Raw genomic sequence first — 18,314 nt, 5'->3', positions numbered from 1 at the left:
TACACTGGGCCATAAAAGAACAGTTTCCTTTCTAAAACAATAAAGCAGATATCTTATAAAGGATTTTACCTTTAAAATATCTTCAACACTGTGATCCTCCTGAAAAGTAAAGAGAACAATGTTTAGATGCTATTGCTGTTATAAATGCTCCTACCCTGGAGAAAATTGTGTCAGAGTAAATAATGGAATGGCTATTTTTCGGATTATAAACAATTTCATCCCATCCTGTTTTTGTTCAGTTCATGTACAATCTGAATAAAATGTTTTTATAGCAAGCTAGCATAAAGCGGTGGCTTGCACTGTGAGCTTTAATGGCTAAATTGCATGAAAAAGTCTAAGCTAAAGCTGTACATTCATCAAGGAAAGTTCTTTGACACAATCCCAGAAGTTCTTCATCAAAAATGGTGGAGACTAGTGTTGAAAAATCGGAAAAATTTCATAATCGATCATAATTGGAAGAACTGTTTTGATCAATGATCGATATAAGCGGTATTTACCTGTAGTTAATAAATGTTTATTATTTTTGGGGTTATTTCTATTTAGTTTTATGGATATGTGCAGCAAACACACTAGCTGGTGTCACTGAATTCCCACTTTTCAATGTGGAGTCCACTCTTACTTTCCCCCACACGTCTTGATTTAAAAGCAGGATTAACTTGGATTAGATATTAATTAGTGTACAGGCGACAATCAATTATGAAAAATAGAATCGATAATCGGAATCGAAGAGCCAAAAACGATTGACAATCGATTGTCGGCAACAATCGTTTCATCACTAATGGAGACCTTGCAAAGTCACATCTCCTTGAACAGATCAGGAACTTGCATATAGATTATCCGAATTTTATTCCAATCTTCTGGTCCCCTACACAATGCAGTGTACCACTTCAGGCCTAATGTATAATGAAATGTTATACTGGGGCAAGACGATAGATGTGTGACGTCATAATCTTATGTTTTGACATCATAATGCAAATGAAGCCATGGTGGATCTAAAGTGGGAGTTTGTCTATAAAAAGCTGGGTTTTTTTAATTTTTGCATAAAATAGCAACCGCTCATGTCTAGTTACCAAGATTCAACTCTTTGGCATACCCCCTTCATTGGTTAAGGGTGAATTTAGCATACACACATGACAATAAAAATCAACCATACCACTTGGTATGATGGAGAGTTTCTTTATTGTGCTTATGTCTTTCAATACATGTAACTGTAAGCTTGTGAATGGATCTCGATATATTCTTACAACAACAGCGAAAAAGGGGTCAAATATGTAGCAATTATTTACTACCTGTATGCAAATGCTGAAATACTTAATTCTAGTGTTAACTTAAAACACGTCGTTACTACATGAGGATTATTAAATAAATTTTCAGGATAATCACCACCTTGCTATTAAATAGAGATTTTTGATGAATTTCATCATCCTATTGTGCAGTTTTCATTATACTACAGCTGCTTCCTGTTTTCTTTTAAATCAAGTCTGTTAATTGCATTGGTCGCTCTAGGCTATGTCAAGCGTGTATCTATAGGTGAGGGGTGGGAGGGGGTTGAGGGTCTGCACCCAACACCCCTTGGCTAGGTAGAAAATATATATATTTGCCTATTTTCATGCACTTCCAGATGTAAAATACATAGTTTCAATTGAACCACTACAAAATTGCAAGGGTTGGAATCCACTTCCATGGGGAAAATTTTTGGATCAGCTCATATACATGTAAGTGCACTTGTTCTAATGGTAACTCCATCAACATATCATTTTAATGACACAGGAATAGTTACATAATGCATACCGAAATATTTCCTACAACATCTATATATAGAATAGCGCTTCATAATGCATAATTACCACATCAATCTTATTGTCTCAAGCCATATGAACAATTCTAAATAATAGATAATACACTGTCATACATTGTCTTGGAATCAAACTATTATTCAGAAAATTAAAAGAAACTCAGAATTACTACCGGTATTTCCAGAGTCCAATTCATAAGTTTTAAATCCTAAAGGTTCTAACAATTAGAGATGTAGTTAATTTTATTAATTAATTACCTTGATAAGTAGTGGTGGAAGATTGGGATTTTTAATTGGTTTCAGTGCCGAGATGCCATTCACAGAGTGGACTTTGCTTTTGTTACTTCCCTCGCCCTTTTCTTCACTCCCACGACCATTGACTGGGCCATTCTTTGTGGGGGTAATGTGTTCCTTTTTGACAAGTTTGGGGGACTGATGTTCCTTTTTTGGGTTGTTGTGATCTGCTTTCGATTTACTGGAGGACGAGGATGGTACTTGCTGATGCGACTTCTTGTCTGACAAGGGGACCTGATCATGTGACGAGGTTCCACGTTGTTTCTCTACATAACTTTGATGCGACTTTGCATGAACATTTTTGGGTTTTATCTTATCTTCCAGTGATCTTTTGGTTCCCTCTACCTCTGGTTTCTGAGATTGAGTTTTATTATCTTGTCTCCTTATTTCCACATCTGGAAATGACATCTTCTTATCTTTTGGCAAAGGTGTGGCAGGCTGGTGGGTGATGCCTATTGCGTCTCGGTAGTTTTCCACCCGACATTTTCCTAAAGTGTCTTGAACTCTCTTTGCTATTGGATCAATGGTTGTCTACAAACAGAAACAGTCAAAACTAATTTCAAATTTTAGAAAGGTCAATATACTGCAAATTTGATAAAACCAGATTTCTCCTTTTTTTGGAATAAAATGATTCCCTTAGAATGTACCAAACCAAACTGTGTTTTTATGTTATTGGTGTTCATTTTTACCAATGTGTTACACCCTAAGATGAGTATGTGGGTATTGGAACAAACAACTGTAACAGAATACATCTTGTATGAAAATCTCAGATAAAGCAGTGTACAAACAGAGCATGAGCCCTGATGAATGTCACAAACTTATAACCACAGCAGCAATTTACATCTCCAGGGCATCTTTTTCAAGATAACAGAGTCATAAAATTATATCAGGGAGTTCTACTTTATTGAAATTTTACAGATTGTTCTAAATCTAGCAATGCTAAATATATACAAACTCTACAGACTGTAGTCTGACCAAATATTTTTTGCCATCACTTATACAGAGCACCTGTCAGTTACATAATCAGCTCTTTTCAAACTTTATGTAGTTTCTTGATTCACAGTTTCATTTCAATAAACAATACTAAATGGAATCAGTCATTTACTATCAATGACCATTATGTCAGTTTACAGTAATACCTACAGGTGTCTCTGACCAAATATAATTTAGCATTCTGAGCCTATTTCTGCATTTACTTAAAGACCCAATTTTAAGCTACTTCCCTTGATATCAACCTAGTCCAAGATAAAAAACCCAAACATATTGCTTGTCAATCAAATACCAGACAATAGATCAGACACTGACTGATAGATTCCACCAAGTGTCACAAGCTCAGATGTGTTTATAGCAATTAACAGAAGGCATATCCACCCCTTCTACCGCAAAAATAAGTTCGAAGCATTTTAAAAAAACAAAAAACTTATGAGTTGATAATTACCCAAACTAAGATTCAAACACTAGAACACAGTCAAAATGTATTTCGGAGAAAATGTCAAAATCACTGAACAAATTAGCGGTGATTCAAGCTTTAATAATTAGTTTATGATAAAATTAAAAAAAGTTTCCATAGACAGCACCAGCTTTTGTGCCGACCATTCTACATTTAATTTACTTCTAAAGCATCATTTACAGAATGCCCGATTGCCTCTGTCAATCATGTGTTGTCGTTAATGACAGTTCTGGCGGCCCAATAAAACCAAAACAAGAGGCCCATTGGCCACATCGCTCACCTGAGTCACCTTGGCCCATATCTGAAGACTTTCCATATATATTTGCATGTAAAACCTTGGTCCCTATTATGGCCCAAGCTACCCTTTGCAAACTTGAATCTACACTATGTCAGAAAGCTTTCATGTAAATGTCAACTTCTTTGGCCCAATGGTTCTTTTAAAGCTTTTTTCTATATTTGTATGTAAAACTTTGACCCCCCCCCACTTGTGGCCCCATCCTACCCCCCGGGGACCATGATTTGAACAAACTTGAATCTGCACTATGTCAGAAAGTTTTCTTGTAAATATCAGCTTTTCTGACTCAGTGGTTATTGAGAAAATTTTTTTAACTATATATTTGTATGTAAAACTTTGATCCCCCTTGTGGCCCCATCCTACCCCCGGAGCCCATGATTTGAAGAAACTTGAATCTGCACTATGTCAGAAAGTTTTCATGTAAAAATCAGCTTTTCTGGCTCAGTGGTTCTTGAGAAGAAGATTTTTCCTATATATTTGTATGTAAAACTTTGATCCCCTATTGTGGCCCCATCCAACCCCCTGAGCCCATGATTTGAACAAACTTGAATCTGCATTATGTCAGGAAGCTTTCATGTAAATCTCAGCTTTTCTGGCTTAGTGGTTCTTGAGAAGAAGATTTTTAAAGTTTTTCCCTATATATTTGTGTGTAAAACTTTGATCCCCCCCTTGGGGCCCCATCTTATCCCCGGGGGCCATGATTTGAACAAACTTGAATCTGCACTATGTCAGAAAGTTTTCATGTAAAAATCAGCTTTTCTGGTTTAGTGGTTCTTGAGAAGAAGATTTTTAAAGATTTTTCCTATATATTTGTATGTAAAACTTTGATCCCTATTGTGGCCCCATCCAACCCCCGCGGCCCATGATTTGAACAAACTTGAATCTGCATTATGTCAGGAAGCTTTCATGTAAATCTCAGCTTTTCTGGCTTAGTGGTTCTTGAGAAGAAGATTTTTAAAGTTTTTCCCTATATATTTGTATGTAAAACTTTGATCCCCCCTTGTGGCCCCATCCTACCACCGGGGGGCCATGATTTGAACAAACTTGAATCTGCAATATGTCAGGAAGCTTTCAGGTAAATTTCAGCTCTTCTGGCCCAGTGGTTCTTGAGAAGAAGATTTTTAAATGACCCCACCCTAATTTTGCATTTTTGTGATTATCTCCCCTTTGAAAGGGACATGGCCCTTCATTTGAACAAACTTGAAAGCCCTTCACCCAAGGATGCTTTTTGCCAAGTTAGGTTGAAATTGGCCCAGTGGTTCTGGAGAAGAAGTCGAAAATGTGAAAAGTTTACAGACAGACGGACAGACAGACACACGGACTGACAGACAGATGGACGCCGGACAAAATGTGATCAGAATAGCTCACTTGAACCTTCGGTTCAGGTGAGCTAATAAAACGGAAAGAAATGTTGGTTAACGTTCTCAAACTAATTTTGGTCAAATTAATAAAAATTATAATTACAAATAAAATTAACCAATTTAAACATGTTAAATAAATCAATTGATATATTTTTATTAAAAAATGGATTCATTTGGCAGATTTTCAAGATGTATTTCATTGTGAATAGCAATTAGCCACTCTGGGTAAATAACATCTGTCTTGCTTAGGTCACACCTCCTTTCCCAGTCTTTAAAGTTAGTGGTGTCTTAAACTATTATCTCTACTCAAATTCACAGCCAGTTCTCTTTTATCAACAAACAAGATGGTCAACAATAGTGATAATCAACATACAGCTATACCAAAAACAGAAATTGAATAGGTTTAATCTCAGACTTAATAATATTTCAAACAAATGTACAGCAATACTAGCTAGCCTTCAAATTGTATCCAAAATTAAAGATTTACAACTTTAAATCAATAAATTTGACCATCATTAAAGGGACTGATTCACGATTTTCCTCCAAATTTTGTATTTCACTTTAAATAATCAAAATCTACAGTCAAATATGTTTTTAATTAGAAGGTTTCACAAAAAATTAGGGTTATTGATAATGACGGAAGCTCACTACAGAGAGTTTATTATTTGTTTTGAAAACAAAGATTGAGGTGTGTTATTGTTTATGTCAGTGGATATTGATCCAAGTTTATTATATATATCACACCTCAAGTGTGCTTTAGGTAAAATGTGTTATTTAAAGTTAAAAAAATTTGTAATAAATTGTACAAAATACAGATGCTTTGAATTACAAAATTAACGTTTCACTGGTTTGTTTGTTTATATAAAAAGACTCTTTGTTTACATAACACAGAATCAAAGCTAAAATATTGCTCTTATCCTTACATTCAGATGGTCCAAATTTTGGTTGTCATCATGAAATGAGCTATATTTTAAATTTTTAACATCACAAATGAAAAATATTTCTTTAGAAAAACGTGAACCAGTTCCTTTAACCATACCAAAAATGAATTTAAAAAATAAAATGAAATATATAATACAATTTCTATATATTTAGAGTTGAAATAATTATCCCAAGACACACTCATCTCCTGTTTGATTTGTCAAGTGTTGATAATCCAAATTTCTCTTCAAACTTAAGCTTTTTGAATTATTATTTCACACAAGTAGATAAATTATAATTTGTTGCTGCAGACATGACATCTGGGAGACATTTCTTAAAAATAAGCATAGAAAGGGTCATTGTCTTGAAGGTATAGATCTATACTCAACATTAAATGGACTCAATCTGAATCATGAAAATTTGCTTTTGTAAGATACACACTAGCGATAGCTAAACATACCAGGTAGTAATATATATATATGTTAAGGAGGAATGCTACACCATAAATATTTGCTGTGGATTAAAAGTGGAAGATATGTACAACAATATTCTGAAAAATTTCAAACTGACTTTATTTAGTCAAAAAATGCAGTTTTAGTAGAGAGACTAGAAAGTAATTAAAATCCCTGCTGAACTTGAACCCACAATCTGCAGTTCAGTAGTTGACACGCTAACCCACTGAGCTACTTATCTAGGCAATAAAATCTAAAAAGAATATACAAATATTGTTCATATCTATATTTTCATTCATGTTTAAAAGGAAGTCAGCCATTATGACCATCTAGTATACCTCCTTAACATGGTATTTTTTTTAAATTTTGTTATCAATTGTCTCTCTGCAGTAAATGTCCCCTTGCACATGTAATCAACATTAATGAAAATGCACACGCCTTTCATTATTCAATTGTAATGCACAAATAAAAGGGGGTTTGCAAATTATTTTTTTTTAAATACATGTTAACACATTATTTTAGAAGCAGTAAGCTCTACAACAGAAACACTCACAAGAAAAATGTTCCTCAATTTTTATTTTTTTTTTTATATATGGTCATACTCTAACAGTTTAAAAAATAAATTGAAGTTTGAGTATTTCAACCTTGGACATAATTTAAACTAGGATAAAATGTATAAAGATGTGTAGTTTAAATATATTCTTTAGATTATATATTTTTTCTACAATGTTTTTCTTGATAAGGTTATTCACAATGTGCATGTATCAGGAAAGTAGCAGATCCAATCTTTTATGTTCTTATACTAATTATGATTAATGCATGCTATAAATATATTGAAAATCTACTGGTGAGGAAAATCATTTGCATGTACATAAAATTTTATATATGTATACCACTTTGCCAAATGATACTAAGTGCAAATTCTCCAACTGCAAAATCCTTACCCCCAACCACAAAATTTGACCACATCATTTAATTGTTTGAGATCTCTAAAATTTACAAAACTATTCAAGATGTAGTTGGGATTGAAATGTGTGCAAATCTAACAGAGTCAGGATGCAGAGCAAATGAACATCATAGATCGTGTCTAACCATAATTCCAAGTACTATCAAAAAACCTTCTCCAAACTAAAGGAAATAGGAACTTGACCGAGTTTTTAAAATGCTCGTGACAAAGTAAATAACACAGCTACTGGGGGGTATGCATACCCATGTGAGAAAAAATGGTGTCAGTCCAAACGAAACTTGATCACATTTTCCCTGCTTCAGTATATATTTTTTTCCCAGTATGCATCTTATAATTATGTATACTATACCAATCTGTCATTGAATTTGGAAAAGTTCCACAAGAATTCCTCAGGTATAAGGAAGAGATGTGTTAAATAATCTATCACAAAGCTGGCAATCAATCAAGCAGTGACAATACAGGTGCTATACAAGCCACACTCACAAGTGTCTTAACACAGCTTAGAAGGTAAACAATCTGCCAATACCTTTAAGTTCTACATTGGCTGAAATACTTTCTAGGTACAGTGATTAAGGATAACAAATTAACATTTTTTAAAAAATAACCTGAACAATGTAATGTTTAAGTTCAATTAGAGAAAGCAATGACAGATAAATTTTTCATTAAATCCATGTTTACTTTCATGTTACAAGACTATTTATCTGATCATGGACATGCGCAAAGGTACATGACTTATTGTATGTTCACTTCATGGGATTGAAAATTTTTTAATTTAGCTACTTTGATTAAGTGTGTTGCCTTACATAATGATGTCTATTCACCCACCTCTCTCTACCTGAAAAGGTGTATTAAATAGATAAGAAGTTGCTCAATGAAGGAATACCGTTTTCACTGGCTCAGAGAAAAGACCAACATTGGTCACAATGTCATTTCTTCTCTGCTCCTCTTTAAACAAACGGGCTTGATTCTCTCGTTCTCTTCGGGCCTGCTCTTTCTTTCTCTCCATACTGCAAAAAAAAATTTCAAAATAAAATGCTCTGCTTTTCTTCATAAATTTCATTTCCATGATAACACTTTGCTGTCTGGCTACAATCAACATGATCACTGATTGGATAACTTGGCATCTGCTAAATGTTAAAGTATCTTGAAAGAAAAACACACTTTTATTGAAATTTGGAAAAGGACAGTAAAATTTTGAAGATAAAAATCAAAGAATTCTTGTTATGGTGTATTAAAAAAAAAAAAAGAAAAAAAAAAAAAAAAAGAAGGTAAAATGCATATCCATATCACCTATATGTAAAACTAGTTCTTAGCAAATATTCTATATATATCAAATGCATATCCATATCACCTATATGTAAAACTAGTTCTTAGCAAATATTCTATATATATCAAACGAAGAATAAGAAAACATTCTTTGGCATTAATATTGGTATATATTTTTAAAAACCTATATCTTATTTATGAATGCACAAGATGCTAACACTGAGATAAAGTGTTCTACTACAAGCATGCCAAATTGATAATAATATTGTCCTTGTTGAATGTAGGAATTTATATTCCAATATATTCTTATGACACATACACTTCAGGCATGATTTATGAGGAGTGCAGCTCAATGAATGTTATAAACAGAAAATATGAATTATGTGAGATTTTCCTTCACACAGCTCATGCCACTTGGTCATGCAATGAAATCCACAGAACAGTCATCTTAATCATCTTCATATTCTGTCTAATATGATTAATTTATGGCTTGAAAGTGTCAAACAGATTAACTTTATTTTACTGACCCCACTACGACACCGTCATTGCAGCACAATCATACTGGTACTAGTTAACACAGGCTTGTACCACACCCCGGAATACAGGTACCATTACCTAAACTCAAGGTCACACCAGTATCCTTAAACTCAAGGTCACACCAGTATCAGCACACATAAAATGACAAACTAAGAGAAACAATCCACTTCAAATGTACTGCCAAATATAGACACAACACCATGCACTTCAAATATGAATTTTGAGGCCAATAAATTTATTACCAAAAAGTTAAATTACCTGTAATACACCAGGACTAATAAAAAACAAAGACGTAAGACTACTTAACCAGTTAACCTAGTGGTAAAACTGCATTAATAGAGTTCTAGTGCATTTGTTTTGAGAAAATATAACTCAATCTTGGCTGCGACCTTGTTCCATGTGTTTGCTGTTGAGTAATGTAAACTTTACTAGCAAGTGATCACAATCTGTTCCTTCCAAAGATACTATATATTCAATTGACATTAAAGGCTACTCTGAAAGTATGTCACATATCATTAAGATTACAGATATAGTTTAGCACTACACCTGTGTGTTTATGCCCAATAATTAGGTCAGTTGGTGACTTATCACAATAGGATCACTTCATGTATCCTCACTGTAGGAAAGTCTTTAGCATGAGCAGCATGCACATTTTAATTCAAAATAACATACAAAACTCCCCAAAAATATAACACATTGCAGGCATTCTTTGAATCTGCTAATTCAAACATCACGATCAACTGCAATGTACCAGTGGAAAACAAATCAACACCATCTGATGTACAAAAGTCACTGGTTTGTTGTGGACCTTATGTGATGAGATCTGTAGACAGTGGGGAAAGAAAAAAAAAAAAAACAGCACATCTTTCGTATTTATCTACACTTGTATGTCATAGTACTGACAACAGAGCTGGCACGAAGTATACTGGTACTGGGATTAGCTACAGAGCTGTGATTCTGTGAAGTTGTTCACTATACCACACATCCAACTATTTTGGGATTTGATAGTGGGCAAAACAGGGGTCCTATGGATGCTATCTTTTTTGTTTCTCAATAGAATGGTAATAGATTGCATATAACAAAATATGGGGTGTTCAACTAAGTAAGGCATACCCGCTCAACAATGTATAATTCCTAGTGTCATACACTGACTCTCCTTTTTTAACTTTAAAAACCAAACAAAATCCAGATCTGTGGATTATATTGAAATTGGTTACCAATCTAATGCATTCAAAGTCGTACACACATCAAGGTATCATCCTTTTAAAACTATGGCTCCTTGGAACATGATATGAACAGACATGATTATTCACTATATCAGGATGCTTGCATATATTTCATATTATTTCAACTATCCATTGTATCTTTGTGGTACCTGAGAAGAACATCCCATTTAAAACTTAAATATCCCTCTTATAGCCCCACTCAGATCCCATGTTCATACATTACGCGAGGATGCTGTATTTTAATACAAAATAGTGGTTTTCTATATTTGTAAGGTTAACTGCATCCACTTGCCACTGATCCACTTAAGGAGTATTACATAGTCTAAATCTGTGATTGTTTAAACACCAGTGGCTATCATTCTTGATTTGCTGGATATCACACCAATTCTAGTTCCGCTAGGAAATAACAACACAGAGCAGTGAGAGCACATATATTACTTTGGTGTCCTTCAATGTTTGGAAAAGTAAATGTTAAGTAGCATATTCAGTTTGTATCTGAATTAATAGGTGGAATACAGTTATATTTTTTATCATATCTGATTTTTATCTATTTTCATTTCATTTAAATTTTGTTACAACTAAAAAGGCATATAAGGAATGAAGGGACATTAATTGAGGCTCTTGCATGTAAGAATAATTAACTAATATGACCAAAGTTTTTGAATAGTACACCCAAAATGAGATTAGTATAGCACTGCAGGACCGCCAGGTAGGAGACATGTTTACATGTACAAGACATATTGATCTCCCTTTTCTCGAGCACGTCCATGAAGGTTAATGACTGTTAAGATAGTCAATCCATTTAGTATGGCCATATTCAACCTTTGATCAATGTGATGGAGATCACTACTTGTAACATATAATATACCCAAGAATCAGTTTGAAGGGCTTAACAAATGAAAATGGTTGAAACAAAATATTTTTTCCCTAAAATATCCATTATATTTAATATTGGATTCTAAGCAAGATTGAAGCATACTAATATCCCAAAAAATAAAGTCAACCAATGAATAAATCTCTTGGTTAGAAGTAGCATTAATTTAAGTCTTCATTACTGAGGGTAGTTGATAATAAGCAACAAGAACCCGCATATCTGAAAAATCTAATGTGATAAACAGTAGCTATGAATAAAAGTGTAGATCCAAAAATATCATAGATGCAAAACATAAGCCAAGAACATGCAACACTTCATCTAAATTAAATTACCATGGAACTTATTCAAATTTGATTGGTGAAGAATTATTTGATAAAACACACTGCTAATTCAAAACATGCCAACCATATCTAGTAACAGCTTACAATACTGAACAAGAATTTGTATTAAAAAACATTGTCAACTGTACAAAATTTCTCCAAACAATTCAAAAAATGACTGCTTTAAATGAATAGCATCTGCTAAGAATACAGGAATTTACATGTCTAGTGTGGACTTCATGCAGGTCTAGTCCTCTGTATCACCAAACAGTTGGAACAAAGTTTAGATCTGGCAGCAAGAGCAAAAGATCAACTAACATGTCAATATTAAGGTGCATGATCACGATGCAACAACTGCATCTTTCAAACTCTTCAGAATTGGATGTTGTCAAATTATTTTGAGGGTGTGGGGTAGGAGTGATCAAGTGATGGCAATTATTTCTTAAGTTTTTCCATTACAAATTTATGATCAGGACAGATAACTCTTCATTCTTTTTTTAATCAGTGGCCTTCACCTTTGCAAAATGATCAAGGTCCTGAGTCATGCCATATTGTCTGGCCATAAGCTGGCTTTATGAGCTTTTAACACCTCTCCATCACATACAGTAGCAAATGAAGTAATTTCTAATGCTTTTTTTTTTTACTGGTGACCTTGGCAACATGAACTTAGTTTAGCACACTTTAACTGGTCTTAAGCAACTTTGAAAGTCCCACGTATCAGCTTCTAATGTTAATCCATTACAAAGTTATGGCCAATGCAAAGGACAGATAACAGACTTACACCAACCACCATACATCAGGGCTTGAAGCTAACTTTTTATGTCACCAGTCCAGCTGGACTGATGGGGTATAAATTTAATAACCAGTCTGCAGAAAAAATTACCAGTCCAACAGTTTTCCAGAAATAATCAAATATATTTTGTTGATATCATTAAAATGAAATTTAACTCATTATGCCTTAGACAATATTGTAACACTTAAATGTGGAATTTATATTTACGAATCAGATTCGTCCGGTTGATTAAACATATCGAAGCATGCCAAATGTGTATGAAATTTCATATTAAGTATATTTTCCAAAATGATGCTTTAGAAAATTAACCAGTCCCATCAGACTGACTAAAACAAATGTCAGTCAGTCCGCCAGACTTTTAGCCAGTCACAGACTGACGGACATATGTTAATTTCGAGCCCTGTACATGAGTATACACATAAGCATTTTACTCATTTTGGCATGAAATATATTCAATACATTGTATAATGAAAAAAAGCTGAATTCACTGTATAACTTTCGATTGATCTCAGTAAAATAATCAGTTAAGTGTATAACTTCAATATATATGTGAAACAATGGAGTTTAAATATTTTTGGCATATAGTCTGTTAAATTGCGATATTGATTTATCTAATGTAAAAAATCAAAGGATCTTATAAAAGTACACATCAAATACACAATAATATGCATTAGTAATTAGTTTGAAATGGTTTCAAGTTAAGGTTTAGAGAATTTAAAAATTCAGAAAATCAAGTATTAAAAAAAAATAATAATAAGGTCGAAGGATATAAAAAGTTAAAAGTCTAATGTCATCTATTTACATGTAAGAGCTATGTATTTTGCATTGAAAGATCTGTATCTATGATGTAATCCATTTTTTTAATGTGTAAAGTAACTTATTTTGGTGAGTGTAATCTTATTCATGGTGGGCAGTGCAAGTCGGCTAGATCAAGTTTTTGAGTCAAGTAGCCCCACCTACTTCAGAGCTCATTATAAAGCCCCCCTTGCTTTCCTATACGACCTATATAACCCTACCCGAGGTCTGAAGCCTTGACCACGGGATCACTATTTTGGCATCATTATTGCAATACACCAAGTTAGCAGATTACCCTAATAAGTGTAAAAAAGATGATTAATGAATATCTTTCTGTATCACTATGCTCTGAAGCCTGATAAGTGGACATGGATACGCAATTTCCGAGATATTAGATCTTCTGTGATGGAGGTACATTCAGTATTCTATTAAACGCTTGCGTAGGTACAAGGTGTATATACATATAATATAGACTGGTTATATCGATGACGGAAAGTTATGAAGGCATACATGTATTTTGTTTAATTTAGTCGGCAATATGACCATATCAAAAAAGAAATTGCTTTAATTAGGCCATTGAATCAAATATATATTTATTCATTTCCTCTTCAACATGATCAATATTTCTAACAAAGAAAGATGGTGAATTTAGAGTTTTGTTTGAGTTATTTTATTAACAAATGCTCATAAACTTACTAAATTTGAGTTTCCTTTCAATTCGGGTGTTTGCATAGCATCTGCTAATCATCCCTTCAGCAATATATACAAATGCAGCGATTAGCATTTGTACCCACCGCGTGTGGACTACAATATGGTTGAGTTACAAAAAGGGAAACAACTAAAAGGCAACTTGGAAAGTGCATTTCACAACTATGGTACAGGTTTCTATGCTCTTTACTGTGCACTCTGTCTGGTACACTAAACTAAAACTCGTCATGTTTACTTAAGATCTGTTGTCAGCAATGCGTCCAACAGTTCAAAAATTTTCACTCATATAGATGGTGATGCAGTGTACTTTAGAATAAGGAACTTATTTCCTCTGTAGAACCACTCTCGTGTTTTCCTTCTAAATACTTGAAAATCGGGAATCATTTCTGATTAATAATTGTGGCATTGGTATAATAAAAACTTTATTGTATGAATGTGCAGGGACTATGGAGCTTTAATCAGCCAAGTACGTCATATCCCTCCCCAGTTGCTCTCCGGGAATTTTATTTTCCTTAGGTTAAATTTCAGGATTGCCCCCTGGAATTGCTTTACAAAGACAACAACAAAGAGATGTTTAGTTTGGTCTGCAATGTCATGCAAACACCATGTTTTCATTTCTTAAATAAGATACATGCATACTATTTAGATTTTTTCTATTGAATGTCCAATAAAAACTGCATCATATATCATATAATCAGTAATATTCATGCTCCAGTATGTGTGATAGAGTAGTGTTGGATGTTTCCTACTGGTCAACTCTATAGCTTGATAGGTAGAGAATAGTCCTGGACTGGCATGCAATAAGTCTCAGTTTCAATCCTCAGTAGAGGAAACAGTTTCCATTACATAGGCACAAGCTTTTAATTGTCAAAATTTCTTAAATAATTCTGTTCCATGTATCAATAAACCAGTGTCTACTATGGGGTGAATCATAACTCAGTTTGAGGACAGTACGGAATCATTACACCCCAAGACCTGCATGATGATGAAAGTGGCCTGACCATTTACTGAATTAGACACAAGTTAGAGTCACAGGGTATCTGAGAAACCTCTCTTGATCAGAAATAATCGTTATTGTTTGTTTTTCTATTTAAAGTTTTCCACATTTTTCAGCATTCCAGGTCTTCTCCCCCAAGATGCAGTGTTACAAAGATGATGGTGATGTAAAAGATATCTTTGTGCAACATGCAATGTAAAAATAATGGCCTTTTTTAAACCAGGGTAAATACAAATCGGTTTTTTACATGTCAATTATTATTACAAGTGAAATAATGGTAACTCTCAACGTAGTACAAGTGAAGAGGGTCAGAGTTTACATTATACATATTTGCTGCAAATATGACAATTTCTAATATTCTCAATTGCTAGATTTGATGGAAATGCACAAGGCCATGCAGACACTTAGAAGTTCCACACTCCATATATGGTTGTAGAACATTTAGGGGGAAACTCCATTTATGAACGTACCTGTTCCTCGCTTCCATTGTGGTTTATATTTATTTGACTGTTCCCAATACACAGACTTAGGAATTTTGAAAAAATGTTTGTGACTTCATGTCATTCCACAAAGAAGTGGCCCCAATATGTCTATTTCGTCTACATCATGACACAAGTTCCATGTACGTTTCACAACACAGTTACTATCTAAAGTCGATTCTCTGTACATACAAGTTTTGATACGAACATTGGAAGTTCCATCTGTCATTCGTAAACACAGAAAATTGAGAATTTTCACAAAGATAAATATAATTTCTGGAGTATTCAGCAGTTTTCCTCCATTATTACCCTATTTACAGATGTTCGGAAATAAGTCAAATTCTTACGCGACGTCAACATTTTCATTTACAAAGATTTCTTGCATTGTAAAATACATATACAAGTCGCTAATATGAAAACTCTCTCTAAATTTTATCTATCTAAGACATTACAAAAATATTTTTAAAGTTTCTTGATTCATATAATATAAAAAGAGATAAATACAAGACATACTTATTATATCGGAATGATGTTGATGAGAGATGTAAATAGTCCGCATTCGCACTTCCTCGGGCAGTCAATCCGTAACTTTTCGGGCCTTTCCGCCAATGTTTCTTGTCGGAATGTCCCGAGACCCGAGAGAGTGCGAACCTACTGTCACGTGACTTGGTTGGAGCGAATTTTTGAATGTATAAAACAGCTATTATCTCAAATATTTCGTTTGCTTCAATAATGTATAGCCCTCTCGAATGTTTTTCTCAAATCTGACTCTTCCCAACCCCAATCGGAGAGGGCTACATTATATATTGCATCTAATATTTGATTAATTTGCATAGGCCCTAGTTCGTCATCTCTTCTCAATCAGTCGGTTTTTCCTCGTTATTTTGAAATATAAAGACGCAAATTGTCAGTCATTCTGAAGCATTGTCTTTTTCATTGTGTCGTCTTTTTGCCCAGAACGATGGCGAAAAAGCTAGGTACCATACAAACGAACCCCCTGACAATCCAGTATTCATGGCTAGTTTTTATTACAAAGGGGAAAAATTATTCACATTTTCACCACGTCCAATTTTCAAAGAACTGGAGGTTTTTGCTCAATATTCAAAGAGATGTGAATGTATATCATTATGTAAATATTTTAACATCCCATGCCCTTTCATCATATTAATGAATTAGCTGCAATTGTACTATATATAATACAGGCTTTGGTTATGTACAAAGAGAAAATTCAAATATAAAAAATAAATCAAATTTATAACATTAGGCTTAATAGAACGAAACAATAACCCATGGTTTGCGACGATGACAAAAGGGGTACAATGTACAGTTTTGATCATTTGAAATATCGTACGTAGTAAATACAGTTTTTTGCTTTAAAATTCTAAAAGTGGAAAGTAGGGCGCACCACAGATCTTTTTGTTCCTTTTATCTATTTCACGTATTTAAAATCCGGGTTTTAAAATTCTCACCTTCTTGAGTTCTACCCACGCCATTTAGAAAAATCCTTCCCAGAATTCTTATAAAAATCATGGCGACCGGTTTTGAAATAGATGATTTGGTGTGGTAAGAAAGGACTGCAAATTGCACATTTATTTGTGTTTTCTTTATTTTTGCACCCCGAAAAGTTTTCTTGTCAATAATATTTCAATATTTGCAGGGCAAAGATGAAGGGGTTTCCTGCATGGCCAGGAAAGGTAAGCTCTAGCATAGACACAACGTTTGCTACAGTTTGGGTATTAGTCAGAGTTATCTGCCCGTTTCTTACATGCAGAAGATTTTATGTCCAATTATTGTTGACTACAACATTACAAACTGATAAAGTTACATTCCATCTCATAATCAGATTTTAATTTAATCGTCAAACATGTTAACTCTCTGAGAGAGATCTTGTTTTGTTTGTTACTGTGCAAAGGGAAGTAATTCAAGGATAATGTTTGTTATTCGATAGTATTCTTCAGCCTTGAGCTCTGCCACGATGAATATTGTAACACGTCTAGAGAATAGTGAATTGCTTTTTCTCAATTGTAGTATTTATGTTTAATTTTTGAAACTGCCATTATGATTGGGACTTGTCACACATTCTGTTTAACACACCATACACCCATCATTCACTTCTGGCCTTGTAATATTTCTGCTAGCAATTCACATACTCTTCTTTTCTTTTGCCAGTGATGGATTCCATTATGATTTAACTCAAAAATGATATATTACAATTCCCTATTGCAGCCTTAGGCCAGTTGTCAATCAGCATTTAAATTCCTGTCAAATGTGAGGCCGAGAAGGGTGATGTAAAGTGAAAAAAACATTCGAGTGTCACAGTGATAATCAGAACTACATATTTTGTTTTTGAATTCTAAATTGAAAGTGCAATGCAACAGTTGGGGATTGTTGTATATCAATATAGAGTTAGATCATTACAGAATCCATTTACATAGCAGAGTTATTAAAAACTATTACCAACAAGCATGACATTAACAATAGGTCTTTAATATTAGAAGAAAAGTTTCATGAGACCCACCCATTCCTAGCAAGCCCCCAAAATATCCCACAGTTAATCCACTGAGAGGTGAATCTACTAAGCCTGGAGGGTGAGGTGAATCCACTGAGCCTGGAGGGTGAGGTGAATCCACTGAGCCTGGAAGGTGAGGTGAATCTACTAAGCCTGGAGGGTGAGGTGAATTCACCAAGCCTGGAGGGTAAGGTGAATCTACTAAGCCTGGAGGGTGAGGTGAATCCACTGAGCTTGGAGGGTGAGGTTAATCCACTGAGCCTGGAGGGTGAGGT

General features: G+C 34.1%; 2 protein-coding genes across 2 annotated transcripts in view; one reads left to right on the top strand and one right to left on the bottom strand.

The window, feature by feature from the left end:
- LOC125667316 (AF4/FMR2 family member 4-like) overlaps positions 1-16,085 on the bottom strand; it is a 47,370-nt gene extending 31,285 nt beyond the window's left edge. Inside the window, exons 1-4 of the mRNA XM_056155903.1 lie at positions 15,522-16,085; positions 8,419-8,542; positions 2,054-2,620; positions 70-99 (exon numbers count right to left, since the gene is read on the bottom strand). Of these exons, the coding sequence (XP_056011878.1) occupies positions 70-99; positions 2,054-2,620; positions 8,419-8,542; positions 15,522-15,538 (738 nt within the window). The 5' untranslated portion in view covers positions 15,539-16,085. The remainder of the gene's footprint in view (positions 1-69; positions 100-2,053; positions 2,621-8,418; positions 8,543-15,521) is intronic.
- Positions 16,086-17,019: 934 nt separating this feature from the next.
- Positions 17,020-18,314, top strand: part of LOC125667315 (uncharacterized) — a 56,269-nt gene continuing 54,974 nt past the window's right edge. Inside the window, 2 exon segments of the mRNA XM_048900759.2 lie at positions 17,020-17,093; positions 17,188-17,224. Of these exon segments, the coding sequence (XP_048756716.2) occupies positions 17,059-17,093; positions 17,188-17,224 (72 nt within the window). The 5' untranslated portion in view covers positions 17,020-17,058.

This window comes from Ostrea edulis, chromosome 2 (genome assembly GCF_947568905.1).
Source record: "Ostrea edulis chromosome 2, xbOstEdul1.1, whole genome shotgun sequence".
Taxonomy (NCBI): Eukaryota; Metazoa; Mollusca; class Bivalvia; order Ostreida; family Ostreidae; genus Ostrea; species Ostrea edulis.
Note: the sequence above shows the minus strand (reverse complement) of the source record. Positions and strands in the feature narration are given on the sequence as shown.